The 25,567-nt window shown below is 32.8% G+C and overlaps 3 protein-coding genes, 1 long non-coding RNA gene and 1 pseudogene across 6 annotated transcripts in view; 4 read left to right on the top strand and 1 right to left on the bottom strand.

Moving 5' to 3' along the window:
• LOC125866262 (uncharacterized) overlaps nucleotides 1-390 on the bottom strand; it is a 7,310-nt gene extending 6,920 nt beyond the window's left edge. Inside the window, exon 1 of the long non-coding RNA XR_007446475.1 lies at nucleotides 4-390. This is a non-coding gene — a long non-coding RNA (uncharacterized LOC125866262). The remainder of the gene's footprint in view (nucleotides 1-3) is intronic.
• The window catches only part of LOC125866224 (putative disease resistance RPP13-like protein 3), an 11,989-nt gene extending 11,553 nt beyond the window's left edge, over nucleotides 1-436 (top strand). The window contains exon 3 of one of the 2 annotated variants that reach the window (XM_049546546.1): nucleotides 397-436. In XM_049546546.1, coding sequence (XP_049402503.1) covers nucleotides 397-423 — 27 coding nt within the window. In that variant the 3' untranslated portion in view covers nucleotides 424-436. Of the gene's footprint in view, nucleotides 1-282 lie in introns of both variants that reach the window. The other variant, XM_049546548.1, reaches the window with a different exon arrangement.
• The window catches only part of LOC125866223 (putative late blight resistance protein homolog R1A-10), a 19,380-nt gene extending 6,085 nt beyond the window's left edge, over nucleotides 1-13,295 (top strand). Inside the window, exons 1-4 of one of the 2 annotated variants that reach the window (XM_049546545.1) lie at nucleotides 8,453-8,584; nucleotides 10,116-12,850; nucleotides 12,931-12,991; nucleotides 13,088-13,295. In XM_049546545.1, coding sequence (XP_049402502.1) covers nucleotides 10,189-12,850; nucleotides 12,931-12,941 — 2,673 coding nt within the window. In that variant the 5' untranslated portion in view covers nucleotides 8,453-8,584; nucleotides 10,116-10,188 and the 3' untranslated portion in view covers nucleotides 12,942-12,991; nucleotides 13,088-13,295. Of the gene's footprint in view, nucleotides 1-8,452; nucleotides 8,585-10,115; nucleotides 12,851-12,930; nucleotides 12,992-13,087 lie in introns of those variants that run through there. The other variant, XM_049546544.1, reaches the window with a different exon arrangement.
• LOC125866260 (putative late blight resistance protein homolog R1B-14) lies at nucleotides 2,660-6,312 on the top strand (annotated as a pseudogene).
• A 4,362-nt stretch (nucleotides 13,296-17,657) lies between the features above and the next one.
• Nucleotides 17,658-19,196, top strand: LOC125865466 (uncharacterized). The gene is made up of 3 exons (XM_049545664.1): nucleotides 17,658-17,801; nucleotides 18,269-18,619; nucleotides 18,957-19,196. Exons 1-3 carry the CDS (start codon nucleotides 17,658-17,660, stop codon nucleotides 19,194-19,196), a joined length of 735 nt encoding a protein of 244 aa, XP_049401621.1.
• Nucleotides 19,197-25,567: the final 6,371 nt, after the last annotated feature.

Below are 25,567 nucleotides of genomic sequence, written 5' to 3' on the forward strand. Positions count from 1 at the left end.
AACCTGAAGAAGCTGACTTTATCAGACACCTTCCTTGATTGGAGCCATATATCTACACTAGGTATGCTGCCAAATCTTGAAGTGCTGAAACTAAAAGACTATGCTTTTAAGGGAACACAGTGGGAACCGCTTGATGGAGGCTTCCGTCTGCTTCGGGTCTTGCATATTGGAAGGACAAATTTGGAACACTGGAATGCTTCAGGCCATCACTTCCCTAGACTGCAACAAGTTTTCCTTAAACACTGCTCAAGCCTAAATGAAATCCCTTTTGGTTTAGTGGAGGTGCCTTCCCTCCAGAATATGGAGCTCTTTTGGCCCACTCCCGCTGCTGCAACATCTGCCAGGTTTATTCAGCAGGAGAAACAAAAAGGAGATATCAAGGACAATGTGTTCAAGCTTGTCATCTATCCTCCAGATATTTAGTCACCAAATTGCGCCGACTTCTGAAGTTGCTGGCAAGAAGGTTAGCTTGCCTAGTCTTACTGGTTTATGAATAGTCTACCTGGTCATTCGGTTCATTTTCTGCGTCAAACATGTTATGATAGCTGTTTCTTTTATTATTTTCATGCATCATGTTTGCAGGAGACAATGATTTAAATGGAGTGAGAGTGAGAGAGAGAGAGCTCCTAAAAAATGTCTGCAAAATAAATAGTTTTATTAACTTCTGGAGAACAGTTATATGGCCCGGGTTTCATCATGAGGACTATGCTTTCCTAATGTAGAATTTTTTATTATGCTATAACCTTTAGTACTATTACTAGGCCATTCAAGTTGTTTTGCAAGAGTATGAATGCATTTAAAAACTTTGATCCTCTTATTGGTTATTATCACTTCTGCAGCACATTGTCTAATTTATCAGCTTTTCTAAGATAGTTTGTCTTGATATAATTTCTTCTTTGTCACTAGGGAGTGTGCTTTTTAACTTGCTCTGATTGAGGGTCTTTTGTAAAACATAAAAAAGTTTCTACCAAAGATGGTGCTAGATTCAAAGTAGAACTTCTAGTGAAGAAGGTTTTCTTGCATTCAGCAGCCAAAAATTAATGGAAATTCAACTTTCTTTCTCAGGGTACCTCATATTAAAGGATATTCCGATCATCTAGGCAATTTTCCCTTTACTTATCCTTTGAGATGTACACATGGATGAAGCAAGTAAGCAAGATGGCACAGTGCTGATGGACCTCTTCACCATATACAGTGCACTTTCGTCTTTCCCAATAAAATGGGTTCGGATGGATCCGTTCCACCCCTCTAGCTTTGCCCTGAGGATAGTGTGGGCTTAAACTTACTAGTCATTGCTCCTATATACTTTGTATTCTCCCTGTGTCGCATGTTTTTGATGATGCCATAAATATTCACAACAAGGTGCAAAACGAAAAAAGAACAGAAAGAAAATAGTAAAACATCAATAAATTTATAGGGACACTGCTGATGGACCTCTTTACCATCTATATGTACAAGTTGAAGATCATTTTCTTTCCTCACTTTGATTTAAAGGTTTAATTGTCCTTATTCCTTAACAACTTTGTGAATATATCTTTTTCTTCCATCTTATATAGTGTGTTTGGAAATTATTGTATAATTACTAGGTTGTACATCTTATTAATCACACATTATAGTACTCTCTATTTCAATTCATGTGACATTGTTTGACTAAGCACGAAGTTTAAGTTTGAAAGGAAGATTTTTGAAACTTGTGGTCTAAAACAAGCTTTAGTCATTAGTGTGGCTATAAATTATTTCATTTGGTAAAATAAGAATTTTAAAGTTAAGTTATTTCTAAATATAGAAAGGCGACATTAATTTTGGCTAGACTAAAAATGATAGTATGCTACATAAATGAAGATAGAGGGAGTAGTTACAACCTGGTTATTTGTCATAATACAATTACAGTGTAATTGCTAATGTCACGTTTGGTTGTACAAGTGTTATTAGAGAAAATAACGAAAATAATCTGTTATCCTTGATAGTAGATTCAAAATAGTCCCTTAAGTATCACTTGAGTAGTTTTATTCCTTTAGTTAGTCAAAAGGGAGCACTTTTGCTCTTTGAAAGATATTTTACCAAACTTTGTCGTTCAATTTTATTGAAACTGTGAAAATGAAAAAAACTTGATGGGAACTCACATTTGGATGTACGCATTTTGTAGTTAATATTATTTTTTGTCCATTTCAAGAGTCTAGTGCAAGATTTTGAGGTGCAATTTCGATTTACTTTTTGTGTATGATGTAGTTTTTTTATGTTGTGGTTTCTAGAATATTGACGGAAATTTCTGGTCTTTTTGGTGGTTAATTTTTTTTCTTACTTCCAGTTAAGTTTAACAATCAGAGTTTGATAAATATTTGTTGGAGACTAAAAGTGCTCATTTTTGACGAACTTGAAGGACCAAAACAGCTCAGTTGATACTTAAAGGACTATTTTGAACCTACTACCAAAGATAGGGGGCCATTTTTGCCATTTTCTTTGTGTGATTACATAATTAAACATTTTTAATTTTTAAATAAAATTTAATTATCAAAAATAAAATAAACTTCTTTTAAAGAAAAGAAAGAAAAAGGAGAAAGACTTGCATAGTATTGGTCAAGTCAAAATATGAGAAATTTAGTTGTGGCTGGAAATTTGACTAGTTGGAATGCCCTTGAAAGAGAGATCAATTATTCATTTCTCCTTCACATCATTTTTTTCGCTCTGCTAACACTTAAACTTTAGATCTACATATTTTACTTTCTTATTCCACTTGACTACAGCTTCCACTTGGTGTTTTGAGAACTAAAGGTATGTTTATTCTGAATTTTGCAAAATGATTGTTATCTTCTTTCTTGCTGATTCCTAGAATCAAAATCTGTTTCCTTATTCTCTAACACTGTTTATTTTTTCTAATCAAAGGGACTAATGCTACTAATAAATGAAAAATAAAAAGAGTCACAAACATAAGATACTTTAGGTACCATAAAAGAGTGTGGTAAAATGAAAGGGATTTTCCTCTTAACTAGAGGTCTCGAGTTTGAAGAGATTTCCGATTTGAGCCTTGATAATAGATAAACTATTGGTGTGAAGTCCTTCCCCTTAATTTATCCCTATGTGGCACAAATTCGAATCAGTCGAATATAAATAAATAAGACTGGGATAATTATGGTACTTCATCATAATGTGTTTGCCTGATATCTATAATGTTTAGTCAAATTTGCTACAAAAATGACTGGGATATATACAAGGGGTTATGTATAGCTTCAGAAGCCAGAATAAGGCAGCTTTTACTTACCTTTTCTTTTTAGAACTTTTTTTTTTGGCTCCAGACCTCACTTATGGGATCACAGTAAGTATGTTGTTATTTTGCTTTCTGCTGTTTGTTTGATTCTCGACTTTTCTTTCTCAAAAGTCAATAAAATTGATCCTAGTTGGGGTAGTTTGAATGTTGCAGTGTTGGAGTCCTCTTGCTTTTAATTAAATTAATGGAGATATGTAGCTCTTGTCACCATAAATAAAGTGACATTATGCAAGTTAATTCTCCTATATCTTTCTTTTCTCCTTTTCCCTTATTATTTTCTCTAGCAAAAATCAGTCTAAATGGAATGTTTGCAGAGTCAAACTGAAAAATCAATCTGTGGGAGGGACAGCGGAAATGGCTCACACTGTCATTGTCTCTCTTCAACAAAAACTGCAGGAAATGCTGGTAGACGAGAAATTTCGGTTCCTGGCTGAAGTGGTTACTATCTGGCGTGCTTTTCTGGAGGACTCTTTGTCGAAACAAAAGGCTCCAGAAGCAATGGAACATTTGGAAAGTCGGGTTAAATATTTGGCAACTCAACTTCTAGATAGTATCAACTTATATGAATTGGAAAGGAGATCACCTGATTTCAATCCAGTAGGTATGAAAGTGTTCCAGGATGAGGTAGTTACTGCAGCTTCTTATAGCATAGAGGAATATATGATGAAGGTTATGAATGGTCCGAATGACATTGATGCTTTGTCAACATGGAATACTGTGGAGAGTGATTCAGAATACTCTCCTCATCTCCAAACTACTGTGTTAGACCTTGATAATGACTTAATGACTATTAAATCTCGACTTATAGGACCTCCTTCAAAGCTAGATGTCGTCTCTATTGTTGGCATGGGAGGAATTGGCATAACGACTCTTGCAAGAAAAGTTTATGATGATATTTACATGGAGCATCACTTCTACATTCGTGCTTGGATTATTGTATCTCAAATGCATCAACATAGAGAAATGTTGTTGGGCATTTTGCGGTGTTTTTCACTGGTCAATGACAACACCTACCTAAAGAGTACTGAACAATTGGCAGAACAAGTTTACAGAAGTTTGAAAGGAAGGAGATATCTCATTGCAATGGATGATGTGTGGGACACAATGCATGGGATGATATGAAAAGATCTTTTCCAGATGATAAAAATGGAAGTCGTGTCATACTTACTAGTCGGCTAGCAAATGTGGGTATCTATGCTAGCTCAGGCAGCCTTCCTTATTACATGTGGTGCCTAAGTGTGGAACAGACCTTGGAGTTGTTCAACCTAAAGGTGTTTGTGTAACGACTCGGAAAATGATAGAGTGAAACTAGAGCCTCACATGTGAGTTTGGAGTCGAGAACTTAATGAAATGATTNAGCTAGAGAAAGCTACAAAGCAAGTAGTCAAGAAATGTCAAGGACTACCACTAGCAATAGTTGTGGTTGCTGGATTTTGTTCCAAGATTAGCAAGACGAAAAACTGTTGGGAAGATGTAGCACATAAAATTGGTCTGGTTGTGAGTAGGGATACAAAAGAATGCCTGGACTTACTTGCATTGAGTTATAACCATTTGCCACATCACTTGAGGTCATGCTTCCTGTATATGGGAGCTTTTCCAAAAAACATTGAGATTAGTGTTTCAAGACTAATCAAGCTATGGATTGCTGCGATATTTGTAAACTGCACACCTGAAAAGGACTTCGAAGAAGTTTCTGAGGGATACCTAAGAGATCTTATAGATAGAAGTCTAATTATGGTTAAGAAAATGACCTCAAGTGGCAAAGTCAAAACATGTGAGGTTCATGATCTATTGTATGATTTAATTGTAAGAGAATCACAAAAAGAAAGATTCATCTACTTTACCAAATCTAATGTGATTGTTTCTCCATCAGTGGCATCTTTTGAGTATCGCATCCTTTTCAATTATTGGAAAGCCCCGTCGACACATTTAGACCATATTTATGATATACCTTCACTTCTTTGGGCAAATTCCTTTCTTTGTTTTAGAAGTGAGGGACCTTCTGGATCCTGTTAACAGATTGATTCATTTATCACCTTTACCAACTTCACAATGTTAGCAGTATTGGATCTATGTTTTCAGCCATTTGACCATCTACCATCAGAAATATGGAAATTATGTTGTCTGAGTTATCTTGCCCTTGCCAGTTTTGATGTTCTCCCTCCATCAGTGAGATATTTAAGGTGTCTTCAGACACTAATTCGTTACAGTCACCAGACTAGTATTTGTTTGCCAGTAGATAAATGGCGAGATTGTACGATTAAGACATCTCTATTTCAGGAAATGCTGCTACTTTTTTGATAAACCAGAAGATTATGTTTACAGGTTTAGTCAATTAGATCGTGCATTAACCAAGCTGCAAACCCTTTCTTACATTAGCTTTGGTAGTGTTACAAAAAGCATCTTTGAAGGCATGTCCAACCTGAAGAAGTTAGGGATTCGAGAACGTAGAGAAGAGTGTTTGACTGCTGAACAAATGTCTGGAAAACTCAAGAAGTTGGTTCTGATGAAGCACCTCGAAACACTTAAGTGTTTCTTTATCAGCCCATGGACACTTCAACAATGTGTTGTTTTCTCACCAACCCTCAAGAAATTGACGTTGCGGGGGTGCCAATTGCCATGGAACCAAATGACAATACTGTGCAAGTTACCCAAACTCGAGGTGCTCAAGCTCAAGTATTATGCTTTCCAAGGATCAAAATGGGAGCCAACTGACGAACGTTTTCAGCAGCTAAAATACCTATTGTTGGATGGGACTGATCTTATCCACTGGAAAGCCAGTTCTATTCAATTCCCTAAGCATGAGAATCTTGTTCTGAAGAACTGTGGTTGCCTGTATGAGATTCATGATGTAGCAGAGATACCTACACTGCTGTTCATTGAATTGTATCGCTGTAGCTCTTCAGCTGACGACTCGGCAAATAGGATTCGAGAAGAACAAATTAGCATGGGAATGATGATCTTGTGGTGCGGATTCACAATTCCCTAACTGTAAGTTTTATATTCTTTCATTAAATTCTCTACTGCATTGAATAAAATTTTCTTTTGCACAAACCGCAAAAATCAACTGATGCCATCCCATAATAAAGTTTTTGCTCTATCTAAAGTCTAAACCTTTGTATATTTCCACATTCACGGTCTATAAACTGTAGAGTAACAGTTGTTGTGTTGCAGCTGAACCCTAAGGCATGTGTTTGTTTGAAATTTGGCATGCCCCTCGACAAGCAATGAGGCTAATGCATAAGTTTCAACTTCTAAACTTCTAATTCTTTTGTGACTGCTGAGGATATCAAGAGTTATTTAGGTTGCGTTGATGATACAAACCCTTTTTTTTCTCCCAGAGAAGTCATCTTTTCCCAGGAATGATTCATCAACTTGGTTTCTTTTGGGATGTTACTATGTGCATACAATGGTGGACCTGCGTATTGAAGATTGGTGGCACCACCTTGTCCAAGGTTTGCTCGAAAATTTCACTATGTATCTATAGGTAAATTTTTTATTCATATGGTGAATTTCCTCGACTTTTTCGTCGGTGTATTCTTTATATTTTGACTCCCCTTAGGGAAGTCCTCACTCCATCTCTGGTTATATTGGTTGACGAATACTAAAATGATTTAATTTTTTCATTCAGCACTCATATCATTGAATAGGACTGACAGAAGGGGTACTAAAACACCTTCTCAGGGATTTGAATCCTCTTAGAAATGCTATTTTCATTTGGAACTTTTGGTTTGTTTGTGTGCATGTGTTGAGTGATTCCAATCACACATTTGTCCTTGTCTTAAAGCTACTCCCTCCGTTCCATATTAGTTGTCATGTTTCGCACCTAGAGAGTCAAACTATGTAAACTTTGACCAGTATACAAATTGACATGAAAAATGTTGCAACTTGTTGTACTTACCGTTTTGTGAAACAGTTATATGGCCAGTGTTGATAAAGTTGAGAATCAAAGAATCAACAGTTTCTTATTGGATCACTTTGTGTACCATTCTTTGAGGCTCACATTTATCTAAAGCGCATGGCTTGCCCCATCAAACAGTTGCACTTTGTTTTATCGCTTTAAGTGACAAAGCAATGGCTTTAATAACACTGATCTTAACCCTGTCTTTTTTGCCGTTCCATGCAGTCCTAATTTACTAATCATGGTTATATTGGTGATCATTAGTTATGCAGCACATTGTCTAATTTCTCAACTTCCCTAAGATAGTTTGGTAGCAAGTAAATGTTTTCTTCTTGATCTGAAACCTCTGTCTTAAATTGCATGCTAACATTGTATTTATGTTTGTGATAGGATACTGTTCTTTTTATCATATTTACATGCAGTTTTGCCTTTACTCATCCTTTGATATGGTGCACATGGATGAAACAGGTAAGCTGGATAGCGCAGTAGCGGAGATGATTTTCACTGAGGGGTTCACCATTTGCTATTTAACATAAAAAATATTAGTGACCTTGTATATTGTGTAATTTTATGACAAAGGGGTTTTGGATGAATCCCTTCCATCCCTCTAGTTCCGCCTAGTGATCGGGTTGGACATCCTGTCAAACTTTCTAGCATTGCACTTTCCTATTTCTATGTACTTTATATTCTCACAATGTCCCAACTATTTGATGATTGAATCAATAGTTACAACAAGGTGCAAAACTACATCAATAAATTTATAGGGAGACTGTTGATGGACCTCTTCACAATGTATATACAAGTTTGAAGATCATATTCTTTCCTCAATTTGAATCAAAGATTTAATTGTCCTTATTACTTAACTCTTGTTCAATGGACACTCTTTCCTCTCTCTTATTTAGAGTGTGTTTAGAAATCACCTTAAAATTATCAACTTGCACATCCTAGTAATTACACAGTATAGTAGTTATAATGATATGCATGTTTGTTATAATGTAATTACAGTGTAACTTTTAGCATCACGTAGTAAAAAACAAAAACTAAAATAGAAGTTAATAATCAAAAATAAAATAAAAGCTTTTTTTTCCAGATGAATATGTAGATTCCTTTTGGAGAACAGAAAGCAAAAGCAAAAGAATAAGAAAGGATTGTATAGTGTTGCTCAAGTCAAACAGATGAGAACATTTTATATTGTGTGGGGTTGCTTAAAAATTGACAAGTTGAAAGTGAGAGCAATTATTGATCATTTCTTTTCATCATTTGACTTCCATCTTCTTCCCATTTCTCTTACTGCTTCTTCTTTACAACATTATATTTGCTCTGCTAACACTTCTTCAAATTCCTGTACTTTTTTATTCTACTTTATTACAGCTTCCACTTGGTGTTTTCATTAGTGATCTTTTTCAGCTCAGTGACTGGTATGTTTATTCTGAATTTACAACTCTGAATATATATAAATTGATTGTTATTTTCTCCGTCTATCGGAACAACCTCTCTATCCAACGAAAGTAGGGACTAGGGACTAGGGACTATACTAGCTATGTTGTTGTTGATTGTTATTTTCTTTGTCTATCGGAATGACCTCTCTATATCACGAAGGTAGGGAAAATACTAGCTATGTTATTGTTGATTGTTATTTTCTCTGTCTATCGGAACAAACTCTCTATATCATGAAGGTAGGGACTATACTAGCTATGTTGTTGTTGATTGTTATTTTCTCTGTCTATGGGAACAACCTCTCTATATCACGAAAGTAGGGACTATACTAGCTATGTTGTTGTTGTTGATTGCTATTTTCTCTGTCTATTGGAACAGCCTCTCTATCCTGCAAAAGTAGGAACTATACTAGCTATGTTGTTGTTGCTTGTTGTTTTCTTTGTCTATCGTAACAACCTCTCTATCCCACGAAGGTAGGGATTATACTAGCTATGTTGTTGTTGATTGTTGTTTTCTCTGTTGCTATTTCTGGAGTGTTTGGACTTTTTTAACTGATATAATATTAGTTGCTTGCGGTCATCAGAAAAAATAATATTAGTTGCTTGCTGTTTTGGGTTTTTAAGAAGTATGGTCATCCTTCGGAATCTGAACTCTTATAATCACTTGAGCTTTTGGGTGAAGCTTCTGTGTTCTGCTTAAGAAATGTTTTTTTTAAAGAAACCATACTTGTATATTTGTATTTGGTTTTGGTTTGACTTTGGAGAGCTAATTGATCTGTGGAAAAGTTTTGGAAACTATTCATGAGGACATTTACTTTAGGTATTTTTTTTACTTTGTATGTTGTTGCTGTCGTATTTGCTTTAAGTGCTTTTTTTACAAAGAAAATCTGATTTTAGTTTGTTATTGGTTTCTGGAAAAGCATTTCTGATTTAATTTCCTACAATCAAAACGAAAGTTTTGAAGTGTATTTCTCTTTTTCTTCCCCATATTTTTTCTAATCAAAAGGGGCCAGAGCTACTAATAAATGAAAACAGATATAGTCACAAAGAGAAGATACCTATAGAATTTAGACTGCATCGAGTGTGGTAAGATGGATGAGAATCTTTCTATCCTTAAGAAGAGGTTATGGGTTCTAGTCTTGATAATGGATAAACTCCTGGTGTAGAGCCTTCACCCTTTGGTGGCACTAAGGGTCCAAAGGCGGGTTCAGGATTTTGAGCATGAATTCGAGTTATTTAAACCAGTGAGTTTCAGATGTCAGGTGGTTGGAAGTTCTTTTTTTTTTCTTTTGCTTTTAGCTGTTTGATTTTTCGACTTCTCTTCCTCATCAAGAGTCCACAGTAAATACTAGTATCGCAGATTTGGACTTTGGACTTGTGTGTAATTATTTAGTTTTGTGTCATCATAAATATACGGACATTTATGCAATTTAATTTCCTATTTCTTTATTCCTTTTTGTCTTTACCCTTCTGTTTTCTCTAACAAAAATCAGTCTAAATGGAATATTTGCAGGGTCAATTTAAGCACAACATAGAATAATCTCATTCAAATTAAAAAATCAATCTGTGGGAGGGAAGAAGAGGAAATGGCTCATGCTGCTGTCGTGTCTCTTCAACAAAAACTGCAGGAAATGCTAAAAGGTGACAATTCTCGTTACCCTGCATTACGTCAAGCAGTCAGTTCCTGGCATGCATTTTTGGAGGACTCTTTGTCAATTAGAAATGCTCCAGAAGAAGTGGAACTTTTGGAAAAGCATGTTAAATGGATGGCAACTGAACTTCTAGGTAGCATCGACTTATATGAACTGAAAAAGATTACAACTGGCTGTTTCTATCCAAAAAATTGGGAATTGTTCCAGGAAGAGGTAGTGACTGCAGGTTCCGATAGCATAAAGGCATATTTGATGAAGGTTATGAATTCTCGGAATGATAATGATGCTCTACTAACACGAGATACTGTGGAGAGGGATTCAGAATACAGTCCCCATCTCCAAGCTACTGTGTTAGACCTTGATAATGACTTAATGACTGTCAAATCTCGGCTTATAGGGCCTCCTTCAAAGCTAGATGTCGTCTCAATTGTTGGCATGGGAGGGATTGGCAAAACGACTCTTGCTAGAAAAGTTTATGATGATATTTACATGGAGCATTACTTCTACATTCGTGCTTGGATTACTGTATCTCAAATGCATCAACACAGAGAAATGTTGTTGGGCATTTTGCGGTGTTTTTCACTGGTCAATGATAACACCTACCTAAAAAGTACTGAGCAATTGGCAGAACAAGTTTACAGAAGTTTAAAAGGAAGGAGATATCTCATTGCAATGGATGATGTGTGGAACACCACTGCATGGGATGCCGTGAAAAGATCTTTTCCAGATGATAAAAATGGAAGCCATGTCATACTTACTAGTCGGCTAGCAAATGTTGGTATTTATGCTAGCTCAGGCAGCCTTCCTCATTACATGCGATGTCTAAGTGTGGGCCAGAGCTTCAAGTTGTTCAACTTAAAGGTGTTTGGAAGGGAGACTTGCCCCCTTGAACTGGAGAAAGCTACAAAGCAAATTGTCGAGAAATGTCAAGGACTACCACTAGCAATAGTTGTGGTGGCTGGATTTTGTTCCAAGATCAGCAAGACGGAAAACTGTTGGGAAGACGTAGCACATAAAATTGGTTTGATTGTGAGTAGGGAAACAGAAGAATGCATGGACTTACTTGCCTTGAGTTATAAACATTTGCCACATCACTTGAAGCCATTCTTCCTATACATGGGAGCTTTTCCAAAAGACTTTGACATTAGTGTGTCAAGACTAATCAAGCTATGGATTGCAGCGGAATTTCTAGAAGACACATTTGAAATGGACTTCGAAGAAGTTGCTGAGGGATACCTAAAAGATCTTATAGATAGAAGTCTAATTATGGTTAAGAAAAGGACCTCAAGTGGCAAAGTCAAAACATGTGAGGTTCATGATCTGTTGCATGATTTAATCATACGAGAAGCATGGAAGGAGAGATCAATCTACTTTACTAAATCAAATGTGATTCTTTCTCCATCAGTGGCATCTTTTGAGCATCACATCATTTTCAATTTTCACAGAGTCCCATTGACACGTTTAGAGATCATGTATGATCAACCTTCACTTCCTCATGCAACTTCCTTTCTTTGTTTTGGAAGAGATGGAACTCCTGGATCCTGTTCTCAGGTTGATTCGTTTATCACCTTTACTAACTTCACATGGTTAACAGTTTTGGATATATGTTTTCAGCCATTTGACCATCTACCATGTGAAATATGGCAACTATCTTCATTGAGGTATCTTGCCCTTGCCAGTTTTACTGTGCTCCCTCCATCAATATGCAATCTTAGGTATCTTCAGACACTAATTCGTTACAGTCACCAGGCTAGTATTTGTTTGCCGGCAGAGATATGGGAGATTAAACAATTAAGGCATCTCTATTTCAGGAAATGTTGCTACTTTCCTAACATTCAATCTGAACAAAAAGATTATCCGGGCAAGTCTAGTCACTCCAATCTTGCATTAACCAGGCTGCCAACCTTTTTTTATCATCCGGGTGAGTTCAGTCGCTCTAATCTTTCATTAACCAAGCTGCAAACCCTCTCTTACATTACCTTTGGTAGTATTAAAAGCCGCATCTTCAAAGGCATGCCCAAACTGAAGAAGTTAGGAATTCGTGAAAGTGAAGAAGAGCACTTGACTGCTAAAAAAATGTCTCGAAAACTTAAGATGCTGGTTCTGTTGGAGAAACTTGACACACTCAAGTGTTTCTTTATCAAACCATGGATACTTAAAGAATGTGATGTTTTCCCACCAACCCTCAAGAAATTGACGTTGCGGGGGTGCCAACTTCCATGGAACCAAATGACAATACTGTGCATGTTACCCGAACTCGAGGTGCTTAAGCTCAAGGATTATGCTTTCCAAGGATCAGAATGGGAGTCAACTGACGAACGTTTTCAGCAGCTAAAATTCCTACTGTTGGATGGGACTGATCTTATCCACTGGATAATCAGTTCTATTCAATTCCCTAAGCTTAAGAGTCTTGTTCTGAGGAACTGTTATTGCCTCTCTGAGATTCCTGATGATGTAGCAGAAATACCTACATTGCAGTTCATTGAATTGTATCACTGTAGCCCTTCTGCTGATGTCTCTACAAATAGGATTCAAGAAGAACAACATAGCATGGGAAATGACGATCTTGTGGTGCGAATCCACAAATTTTATAACTGTAAGTTTTACATGCATTCGTTGAATCAACGCGTATACCATCCTATTTAAACCATAGTATATTTCTGCATTCTGTTGCAGCTGAAACTTAAGGTCTGCGTTCATTTCACCTCAACAAGCATATATAGAGGCTAATGCAAAGGTTTCAACTTGTAAACTTCTAATTCTTTTGTGATTGCTGAGGAAATCAAGATTTATTTAGGTTGTATTAATGATACAAAACCTTTTTTTGTCCCAGGAATGATTCATCAACTGGAATTTCTTTTGGGATGTTAGTATTGTGCATAGTGCATACAATGACGGACTTTGATTTGTTGCACTTGAGCTGAGGGTCGTTCGAAAAAAGTCTATTTGTCTACTTGAGGTAGGGATAAGGTATGCGTGCACTCTACTCTCCTCATACCTTACCTTTGGAATTACATTGGATATGTTGGAGGAAAATAGTGTAGATATGATGGCTGCCTACAGGCGGTAGGGTAGAGTTGGTGGCATTGCTTTGCAGCCAATCTTTCTAATTGTGGGTGGGCTGGGTTTAGAGAGAGTGAAATTCATTACTATCTCGTAAGAACGTTAAGACCATAGTATATTATATGAAAACATCATTTTCTTTGTAGTGTTGTCACATAGTTGCACGCCTAAAAGAGCAACTTGCTCTGTAGAGTTGTCACACACGATAAGCTCGCTGCCAACCAGATAGCCAGGCAAATCAAAGTAAAATGAGATTATTTTGAAATACATATTGAATGCTAAGATTACACATTAATTTTTTGGTAGTAGATCCATAATAAAAAAGTGTTTGTGATTGTTTCAGAAGAAATAAAACAAAAATATGGTAGAGTTGGGACAATTATTGTATGAGATCTACTCAATGCTAAGATCGATATGAACATCATGATCAGTTGTCTCGTAATAAAACAATCGCTGCTGATACTTTTTTCTCGATTCCTTCCAAAATTACCATAGCTTGGAAAAACAAAAGATAAGAAGACCCTACGAAGAATATGATAAAAAAAAATCATAATAGAGTCATACCACAATGATCAAATTAATTATCTTCATAATTTCTAGATTACCTAATATAAATAAATAAAAAGTACTATTTTATAAAATTCCAAAAGAATAGCATCTTATAAAAATCACACCAACTTTAATTTATGCATGACGCAAATTAATAAAAGTAATAATACCAAGTAGGGTGTGCATCGGTTGGTTCAGTTCGATTTTATGTTTTACTGGTTCGGTTTATCGATTTTTTATTTTTAAATACATTAAATCAATAACCAAATTAATAAGATATTTTTTTATCAATTTTGATCCTTAACGATTCGGTTTTCGATTTAACCAATAAGAAAATGCTTATAAAACAAATTTATGACTTCTCCAATAATTTGACGCTACAAGACAATGATGTAACTTTACAAACACTCATAAAATTGAAATAATAATAGCTAACATGAAAAGAATTATACAAGTGTAACACAAAGAGAAATTAAGAGGAATATGATTCTTACTTTAGTTTTTAACATTTTTGATAATGTGAAGTTTTGAACTCAAAGTCATTGTGAAGTGTGAATTGAAGGCTAAAGGGCAATGCAGTTGCAGTAACCAGGAAGGTATTGACTATTTTAATATTATGTAGGGATAAAATAGTAAATTACTACAATTTTAATGAGTAATCGGTTTACCCAATAACTCAATATTAAAAAATTGAAATCACCAATAACCCGATATTTTTTTTATATAAAATCACTATCATTTTTCAATTCAATTTATTGATCGGTTCAATTTTTAAGCACTCCTGATAACAATATTGGATGGGTGTTCACAAAAAAATAAAATAGAATCAAATCAAATTAAATATGAAAAATCAAACTTAATTAATTTGTTTGATTTAAACATTTAAAAATTATTTTTAGAGTACTTTTTAAGAGAAAAGTCAACCCAAATCAAATTGTGAACACACCCCTTATGTTGAGTATATGATTGGAGCAAAATAATTTTTTTCTTTTACACTTGAAAAAGGTTAATTTTGTCTTACACGAGACAAAATGTAGTAATTTAATCTAAGGTTTTTTCAACAAATGTCCAAAATTTCCCTTTACTTGGCCCTCAAGTCATAAGTTTTGTTCAACAAATGCCCAACTTCTCTGAACATATTGAACAAAAGTCTTATCTTAATTTCTCTTGCCTCCAATCAGGAAAATACGATCACATTCATTTCGTTTAAGTTTGGATATATATATTAATAATTTACTCATTTGTTAATTCAATCTATTATAATCGATTCAATTCAACCTATTATGTTGGGTTGATGTATAGCTTAAGTAAATAAAAGACTATTTATAGCTAAATTCTAGGGAGCATCATTAGTGAATCTTTCTCTCATAAAATTCGTGCAAGTTTAATAACTTCAATTACATAGCTAGCCCTATATGGACTCAACACATATACTATTTTCAAACCCCACACCCTCACCTAATTATCTTTTGGCTATGACTTTTTAATCCTCTTTTATTTCTTTAATTATTTATTCTCATGTTATGTTTAACAAACATTGTAGGTGTATGTATGCATCTTTCCATAAGTCCATAGTCGTTGTTGTCGAAATTGGATGCTTTTACATTTGAGTGTTATAACAAGGGGATTTAGTTCTTCCTCCCTCGGTTCTTTTTTACTTGTAACATTTTGATTTATGAGTCAATTTAATTAATTTTTGAAACTAAATAAAATTAGAAAAATTATTTTAATATTTTAAATTTTGATGTTCGAAAACTGTGTGAAAAATACTATAAGTTGCAATTCTTCTCATATTAATATAATGAAAAAAAATGCATCTTAAAATGTTGGTCCACTATTAGAATTTAGAGGCAGGTTTTTCCTAGCGCGAATCAATGAGAAAATTGTGTTATAAAACACATTTTTTCTACTCCATTCTCATCAAACCAGCTCACTGAAAAAACGCATGTTGAGAAACATATTCCTATTGAATACTGGGAATAACCACTAAACATTTTTTTTCGTTTCTCACTGATCCAATCAAATTGTATCTATTGGAATAGCCATGGAACATTTTTTCATGGGGAAATTTCAATGAAAAAATAGTGATTTCTTAGTAATGGTCGAAGTTTAGGTATTTGATGACTCTTGGGAAGCGAAATGTGACAAGTAAAAAGGAAAAAAGAGAGTTGACGTTAATCTTTTATTGTAAATTTGTAATTCGTTGTATAAGTAAGTTTGATTTAAGAGTAAGAAAGATGATGTATTTAAACTTCTATTTCATGGACTATATTAATTAAATTATGTTTTTTGTATAATCGAGAGGAATTTTCGTGTTGATCATAGGGAAAAAAAACTCGATTACTCATCTTGAATCAAATTGGAGTAAGAATATATCTAACCTATTGAAAATGGCTCAAAAATATCCCTATTCCATATTCTTTTAATCTAAAAATGTCCTCCACTTTTATTTTTGGTTCAAAAATGTCCCTCTTTCCACTTTTTGATCTAAAAATACGCTCAAACCAAAATTTAATTTAATTGAATTCTTTTACTAATTAGTTAATTCTTTTATTTATTCTAAAAGAAAACATTTTATTTATTTAAATTCTTAATATTAGCTCATCCCGAGATATTTAAGCCTAACAATATTTGAAATAAAAAAACACATTTATGTTACGTTGTCAAACTTTTTAGTAACAAGAGAGTAAAGAAAAATGACAAAATTTACTCATAGACTTACCTACTTGTCCTCAACACCAAAGAAAATAGCATTTTACTGATTCAAATTTTAATATTATCTTATCTCAGATTTAGAAAATTAATTGTGTGAAAGGAAATTTTTTCTTTTTTATTGATAATTTTTTAAATAATAAAAAAAATTAAAAAAAATTGATAGTGAGAACTAAAAACATTAGTTGAACTTCTAGAAAATATGACAACCGATCTAATAATATTTTTTGTCTGATGATCTCTCACTAATAATAATGGAAGTAGCCAATTGAAATTCCTAAAGTATTCAATAATTTAATTCACGTGCTATAAATATATTTCAACAATGTCAGCTCTTTAATGGAAAAAAAGACTAGAGAAATGTACATGTGTTTCAACTTTTACACGTCAACTTCACAAATAGTACATTTAATTATTACTCAATTAGTAAGATCTTATTCTCCAGTCTTTATTACTAAAAATGTTTATTTGTTTGTGTATTTTTTATTATTTTATTATCGTTATTTTTCTTTCATTACTCTTCTTTGTTACAATAATAGGAAACATAATCGAAGAAGAAATAATTTAATGACTTTGAGGTGTCGACTTTTTTTAAAGAGATATTGCTCGTATATAAATTGAAAAAAACACAAGCAATATTTCCTTCGAAATATAACAAAACTCATGTTTAATATACATGTATATCGATTTTTCTTACACTACTTCAGGATAATTCTTATATTTATAGAACTTAAGAGATGACTTTTCAGAATAATAATGTTCTTTCATGAACAAATGTGTCCATTCAATTTAATACCTTTATATCATGTATTACAAACTAACATTTTTTTTTAGTTGAGGATCTATCGAAAATATATAGCCTCTACTCTACAAAGGTTGGGATAAGCTCTTTGCGCACATCCTATCCCTATATATCCTAATATGATTTTTAGGATTATACTAAGTATGTTTTTAATGTTTTCTCATCATGAATGATGTCCCAAAGGCCAAAGGGGAACCAACCTGCCTAGGTGGTATATAAAGTACATTTTAGGCAAAAAGTTTCAAAAAATGGTAGTGGTAATACTCAACAAAAAGAAATGGAAAGTTATAACCTAAAGTCTAAATTAGGTCAAAAAATGGAAAAGAAATATGTGGAGAAAAATAGAAGGAATTATATGAAGAATCTCTGTAATCAACTTCATTCCATGCTCCCTACTACTCATTCCTCTACTTCTAATAAGGTTAGTTCTTTTAAAGTTTTTAGTATTAAACTTATTATGTTTTTAAAATTTTTGAAAGTGCAACAGATTCATCGATAAAAACATAAAGATCAAATATTAGATCTGAACCTATAATTAATATTACAATGAATTGATTAGTAGTAACTGATCAAATGTTTTTTCAAAAGTTGAATCCATTAAATTTAAATTTTGAATCTGTTTGCATGCATCCAATTATTCTCCTTTTCCCATATTACTTGCTCTTGGTAAAAACATTTTTTGCATGCATGGAGCGCCCGGTGGAGTAGATAGTGTAAAAGGTATTCGGTAGAATTCAATAGCTTTGGTTTAAAATTTTGTATTTGTTTTACAAGTTCTTATTTTGGAACCTAACTATACTCGAAAAAATTATAGAATTCAGAACTCATAAACTTCAAACTCCTGAATCGGTATTTGTTCTTCTAATACAAATTTGAGTATTGTTGCAGAAAACAACAATGACAATGACAGATCAAATAGATGCAGCAGTGAATTACATAGAAAACTTGAAAATGAATTTGGAGGTGAACAATAAGCACTTGGACGAATTGAAAATGGGCCTAAAGAGGGCCCAATCACTCAATCCAACTAATGAGCCCGGCCCAAGCACCAAGTCACCACTTCAGATTGAATTCCATCAAATGGGCCCAAACATGGTCATGGTTTTAATAACTAGCCTTAATAATATAGCCACTTTTAACAACATCATTCGATTATGCCATGAGGAAGGTGTTGAAGTTGTGTCTACAAGCTTTCAACTCAATGGAAACTCTACACTGCAAATTTCTCATGAAACTAAGGTAATGATTCTAAGGTTATGTTTGATAATGATGGAAAAGTTGAAGTTTGGACATGAATCGGTTGATATTTGACAAAAAAAAAAATAGTATTTGTAATATTAGGGTCGATGGGAAGTTAAACATAATACTTATATATTTTTTTCTTTCTTGAAAACTTAAATGTTAGGGGGCTACTAACATGTCCAAAATTGTATATAGAAGCATTTTTCTACATCGTTTTTCGGTTAGAAGAACTACGTATACCAAATCGTCTTTCAAACTTTCATAATACTTCTCAACTAGTTGTATTCCAAACTCAAACTAAAACTAACATTTTAATATTAATTGATTTATTTAGGTGGAGATGATCAACATAAATTCAAGAATGGAATTTAAAGCTACAACTTTGTATGATAAGATGAAGGAATTGATTTATGGAGCAACTTGCAGCAATATTGATATGGAATGTTCCCAAATACATTTATGGGACTACATAATTGAATTTGATGAATTGGAGGTATTACCAATTACTCCAAGTCAAAATCCAAGTAATTACATGCAAAATGTTGAAGAAACTCCTAGCTTTTTGAGGGACTAAAATAGCTTCTTATTCAAGATGGAAACAATTGAGATGTGTAAAATTTTATTTTTCTAGTTTAATATCTTAGATATTCATACATATGAGTGTTTGATATCAGCTTCAATCCTTCGATTTTCTATTCCAATAAGAAGTTCTCTTTGCTTTGTTTTAATTGTCAATAATTAGTAAAAAAAATTTACTAGTAGTAATAATATTTCTTCTATTTTCATTTATATGATATAATTAAAATTTCAATTGTGTTATGTTAATTGAAGCAGAAGGAGTAGGGCCAGTGATCTAGATATGTGCCAATATCATTTGACTTTGGCAAGCTTTTAATGGTATTATATTCTAAAAAGGAATATATATATTTTTTTTTAAAAATTATAATCGTACAAATAATTATAACTCAATTTCTCACCCATATTACATGACCGGACAAGCTCATTGGAAAAAAAAAGGGATTCTCATTGAAATACGGAAAAGCTTCGTAGTTTTATTTTTTGTGTAAAAATATTATTATTATTTTCTCACTAATCTAATTAAAATATTTATGAGATAATACTGAATATTTTTCAATGGAAATACAATGGTTTTTTAGTAGTATATCATAAAATACTCATATTAATTATTATTTTTTAAAGGAATATGCAAAATTCAAATTGAACTAATAAAATCAAAAGATTTTTCAAATTAACTTATATTCCTAAAATTAGGAGAAAATGACTTCTCAAATAGGTCAAATGCAGAATTTTCCTAGGGAATTTCTCATGTTATCTTTGTCCAAAAGTAGAGTTTTTATTTTTCAATCAAAGAATTTCCTAAAAAGTGCCAACATCATTCCATAATATCAAACATTCATGTTTTTAAGTTCATGTGACACACTCTTTTGGGTAGTATATGATTTGTAGCGGGGTCATCTTCGTTAGAAAATTATAATATATTATATGTTAACTTTTTTTATTTTCTATGTGTCCACATTTTTTTATATTGGAATTCTCCTAATTTAAATCTTTTACTCATCACTATATACAGCTATATTCTAAAAAGAACCACAAATTTAATTGTTTTCTCTTTTTTTTAATTACATTTTCATACTACGTAAATTAAAACGTGAGGAACAATATATTTAGTTAGCCCCACTTTGGGCATAATTTATTTTTTTCATTTGTAATAAGTCGATGGAAAACATTTTGAAATTCTAATTATAGCCGAAACTAGTACTATTTTACATTGGATAAGGAAATTCCTTATCCAAAACAAACCATAAATTTGAACTTTTTTCTTTTACTATTAAGTTCAGTTACAATGTCACATAAATTAAGACAGAGAAATTAATAAATTTAATTTGCAACTACTTTGCGCATAACCCTCCTATGAAATTTCTCATGTTATGAGTCCTTGTCCAAAACTAGTGTTTTTTTCCTTAATCAAATCCATTTATAATAAGTGCACGAGTATGTTTGTTTTAGTTACTATTTGGATAGTTAAAATATATATATATATATATATATATATATATATATATATATAGTATAATATTTAAAATTGTTAAATATTGTGACTGATAAGTATTTACTTTTTAAATATGTTAATTTTATTTCAGAAAAAGTGAAGATTCTATGTTCGAGTTCACACCAACATTAGTTAATAGTCAGTATAACCCTCTTATGTTAAAATCAAACAAATTGAAATAGAAATATATCATATACGTAATAGGGATCGAATTGATTGCATAAAATGTTATTTATGCTACTAATGAGCATTAAAAAAATTACTATTAATTACTCATTCAATATCGTACAAACTCTACAAAACGAAAATTAAAAAAAATTGAATTTGAATTTTTTTTACTGATAATTACACAAAATATTGTTTACTCTAGTTATCAACATTTTATGCAAATGAAACTCAAACAAGATTTTTTTGTAACGACATGATTCCGTCGTTAGGGAAAAGCCAATGAAGAAAGAATTGGGATCAGAAAACTTTTTCGTAGTAACTTGGAATTTTCCAACCTAGTCCAGAATTGGACGAAATCGGAGTCAGTAGGGTTTAGAGAAATCTGGTAATGAATGAGAGACCTAATTATGATTTGGACCGCATGAGTAGATAGCTAAGACGTTAATGAACCCGTTCGACTTTACGAAATCAAATTTGGGAGAGTAGAACTCCTGAAAATGATCTTAGAGTGAACGGGTAACATTCTGTCTTCGTGCATCCAGTTGTAGAGGGATGGGTCCCGCCGTAGCGGGACAATCCCAGCTTAAATAAGGTAAAACTCTCCAAAGACGTTATTTTTTGCAAAAGTCCATTCTTACTAAAGGTAAGGATTTTACTTCCCTAATCCATTTTTCGATCCGTAGAACCTATTTTCTTGGGTTATTATCAATTGGGGGGGGGGGGGGGGGGGNGGGGGGGGTTGATCTAGAATTCATGGTGGAAACAGCCCTAATTGAGATTATAGGTTGATCTAGGGTTGATAGAATTGTTAGTAATTCAGGTAATTAGTGTTCGTTTATTGATTCCCGTATTATAATTATTGTTTGTAGACCAAGAACAAGTGGAACAAATTCGGAAAGGGAAGAATCAAGTTTCTTAGGGAATTCAAGCTTTGTTCGAGGTAGGTGATGGTTGTGATTTCATATTGGTGTGATATGTGTTTGTAATTGCTCATTATAATGTATGTATGTATGCGAATGTTGCATTATTGATCACCCTAATCATAAATGAGGATAATTGAACAATTGTATGTCATGAATCATCTCTTGTTGTATGATTGTGAGAATATACATTGTGATTGTGATTGTGGTGTGTTGAATGGATCGGTTGCCACGTTATGGCATAAACATGGGATCGGTTGCCACGTTCCGGCATAAACATGGGATCGGTTGCCACATTCCGACATAAACATGGGATCAGTTGTCACGTTTCAACATAAATATAGGATTAGTTGCCACGTTTCGACATAAACATTGGATTGGGTACCACGCTCCGCTATGCTAACAGTTTGGGTGTGGGTTCTATGAGAGGACCATTGAATTGGGTTTCGTGAAAGGACCATTGAATTGTGTTGTGTACCTACTTGTGATGATTACGTTCATATATAATGATGAATGATATTGAAAGATTGTATGTTGCTTTAAATTGATAACCAATGTGTATTATTGAGAATGTGTGATGCTACATTGATCCTGAAAAGATGACTAATATTGTATATATTTGGTATATGCCTGTTTTATAATGTTGTGGTTACTTGCATGTGTTTCACTTATTGGGATAGCCGTGTGATCATACCAGTGCACTGTGGTTGTGTACTGATACTGCATTTGCTTGTTCTTTGTTGAGTACATGGCATCTTCAGACAGCTATTGATAGACCTCAGCTAAGTGACTATTGAGCGTGACTGGATTCAAGGGTGAGACAGTTCTTTCAGGCTGCCATGGATCTTTCTTGTTTAAGTCCACTCTTTTCGGATTCAGACTATTTGTTAAGGAGTTTAGTTTCGGGGTTGTACCCCTTGTTCTTAGACTTGTCGTTAGTAGAGTTTTGGTACAATGACTTTCAGGTTCTAGGGGTTGTTCTTCGGTATTAGTTTGGTTAGTTGTTTGTTAAAACCTTGGAGTTTATGGGGACTCCATTTCTATAGTCATTTAAACCTGCTTCCGTTTATTTAAATGCCTTTTCATAGAATTTATTTGTTTGGATTATAGTAATGGTTCTCCCATCGGAGTGTTTGTGTAGGTGCCAATCACGATGGTCTGGGTCGTGACATTTTTAAACCAACATTTAATATTTGATCTATTTAAGTGCAATCCATAGAAATTCAATGGAATTTATAGCTACAACTCTGTGTGATAAGATGAAGGACTACAAAATTGGATATGATGCATTGGAATTATTAACAACAAAAAGTCAGAATACAAACATGCATACATGCAAAATGTTTATAAAACTCCTACTTTTCCTAAGTTGATTATCAAACTTTTTGTTATTAACAAAAGATACAAAACAAAACTAGCACATCAAAACATGATTCTTTTAATAAATTTTAGTTTGAACAGGTTAACAACTCACTTATTTATTAATTCAATGTAGTTTGAGCAGGTTAGCTTATTTAAAGGTTGATTATCAAACTTTTATTAACAAAAGATACAAAACTAGAACACACGAAACAACGATATGAACTGAATAAATAGAAATGGAAAAAAAATGTTTCTATTTCATCCAAATTAGTGCAAATGAAAACACGATTCTTTTGATAAATTTTATTTTGAACATGTTAACAACTCACTTATTTATTAACTCGATGTAATTTGAGCAGGTTAGCTTATTTAAAGGTTGAGTAGATAACTTTGCATGTAGCTCAAGTTGACACACAAGAAAAAGTTTTATATATGAGGCACTTAGATAAATGATAAGAATTAAAGAAAAAAATCAAAATATAGTAAAAATTGAGCAAGTTGAATTATAATTTTATTTGTTAATCCATTTTAGCTCAACTCATTTTAATCCAAGTTACTTTATTAATTCAGTCTATTTTAATTTATAAATACAAAAACGAACGATATATTTTATGAACCAGTACACGGACCCCGAGGAGTGCATGTTCCATCGAATCAAATTCAATTTATAATAAGTCTATAGTCTCTAATTATTGTCAAGTCAATTTATACAAAAGGACTTGACTAATTGAAATTGGCAATGCGGTTTTACATTTGAGTGGTTTAACATAAGAGATTCAACTCAAAGATAAATAATGTGTCACATCCCTATAGGCTATAAGACCTCGACACACAAAGGATAGATGTCATCATGATGATTATCCGTCTCAATTTCGGTGACACTTTTCAGATTTCGAGATTCAAACAAATTTATCTTTGACTTTAATTTTTTCATACTCCCTCCGTCCCTATTTACTTGTCCATATTTCCTTTTTTGGTTGTCCCTATTTAGTTGTCCATTTTGACAAATCAAGAAAGGACAACAAATTTTTTCCTATTATACCCTTATTTACACTTCTTGAAAATTGTAAAAGTGTATGTTGTTTCCCTCCAATTTATTTCACTTTAATTCAAATAAGTGGTTGTAATTTTGAAGTGAAAAGTTGTCATAAGGGTAAAATTGTAACTTCACTGTGCTAATCATTGTTGCCTTAATCAGTGTGCCATTTCTAAAGTGGACAACTAAAAAGGGACGGAGGGAGTATATCTTTTAAATATTTTGAATTGCCAATTATTCTGACTAATAGTACTTTTTATGTAATTTATAAATATATAAATTTCATTTCAAAAAATTTGAAGATTCCATGCGTAAAATCTCGGTCTAACTTAAACTGTTTGACTCTCGAAAAATGAAAACTGCCACATAAATTGAGACAGAGGAAATATTATAATTGGTTGTATAAGTAAGTATATGACCCAAGGCCGACTCAATAAGATTGAAGGCCTAAAGCGAAACTTAACAAAGGGACCCTAATATTTTTTTTTTCATCATATGTACTTTTCTAGCCTTTTTTTGATACAAAGTCATTAGTTACTGTTTTATAATTGATTTGTTTTAATAATTCCTTTTCAATTGATAATATAGCTAATTCATTCAATCTCTTGAGACATTGTTAATCTTAAATAAGAATTAATCAATTTTAATTTCAAAAAAGTTCTTTCGGCTGAGTCAACGTTTACCGGAACTGCTAACATTATTCTATAAGTAATATGTGTATTTGGAAAAGAATCAAGTTTTTTTATCAGATTGGGTATTTTCATTAGATCATTATCTTTTACTTGTGTTATTTCTCTTAACATTTTAATTCAAAAAATAAATTTAAACCATCAATATTAGAATAAATAACTATTACGTGTTAAAAAAAGTTCAAGGTTAAGACAATATTTTTTTAAAATTCTCTACATCTAGTGATCTCAATATTTTACCACTAAATAAGAAATCAAAAATATTTCCATATGCTTCAATTGGTTCAAATCTATTTTGAAGTGAAAAAATAGTTTGCTCTACTCTACATATATAAAGCAATTAACTCTAAAAGATTCTTCAAGGGATTTTGTGATTTCGCTATCAATATTTTCATCAAATTGTTTCTTACGAAATTCAGATTTATTTTCATCTCATATACAATTTCATTAGTAGAAATCATAATACTCATATTACATATAATTTTTTTAAAAAATAACATATATAAGTAATTGCTTTTAAAAAATGGGAGCCCCAAAATATATGGGGCCCCAAGCGACGATTTTAATGGTCTAGGGGTTAAGACGGCCTTGATATGACCTTAGAGTAAAAAGATGAATTTAAACGTTTACTTCATGGATAATATTTATTTTATTAATGATAAATTATAATCAGTTCGATCTATTGTGTGAATTTATTAT

Source organism: Solanum stenotomum, chromosome 5 (genome assembly GCF_019186545.1).
Source record: "Solanum stenotomum isolate F172 chromosome 5, ASM1918654v1, whole genome shotgun sequence".
NCBI lineage: Eukaryota > Viridiplantae > Streptophyta > Magnoliopsida > Solanales > Solanaceae > Solanum > Solanum stenotomum.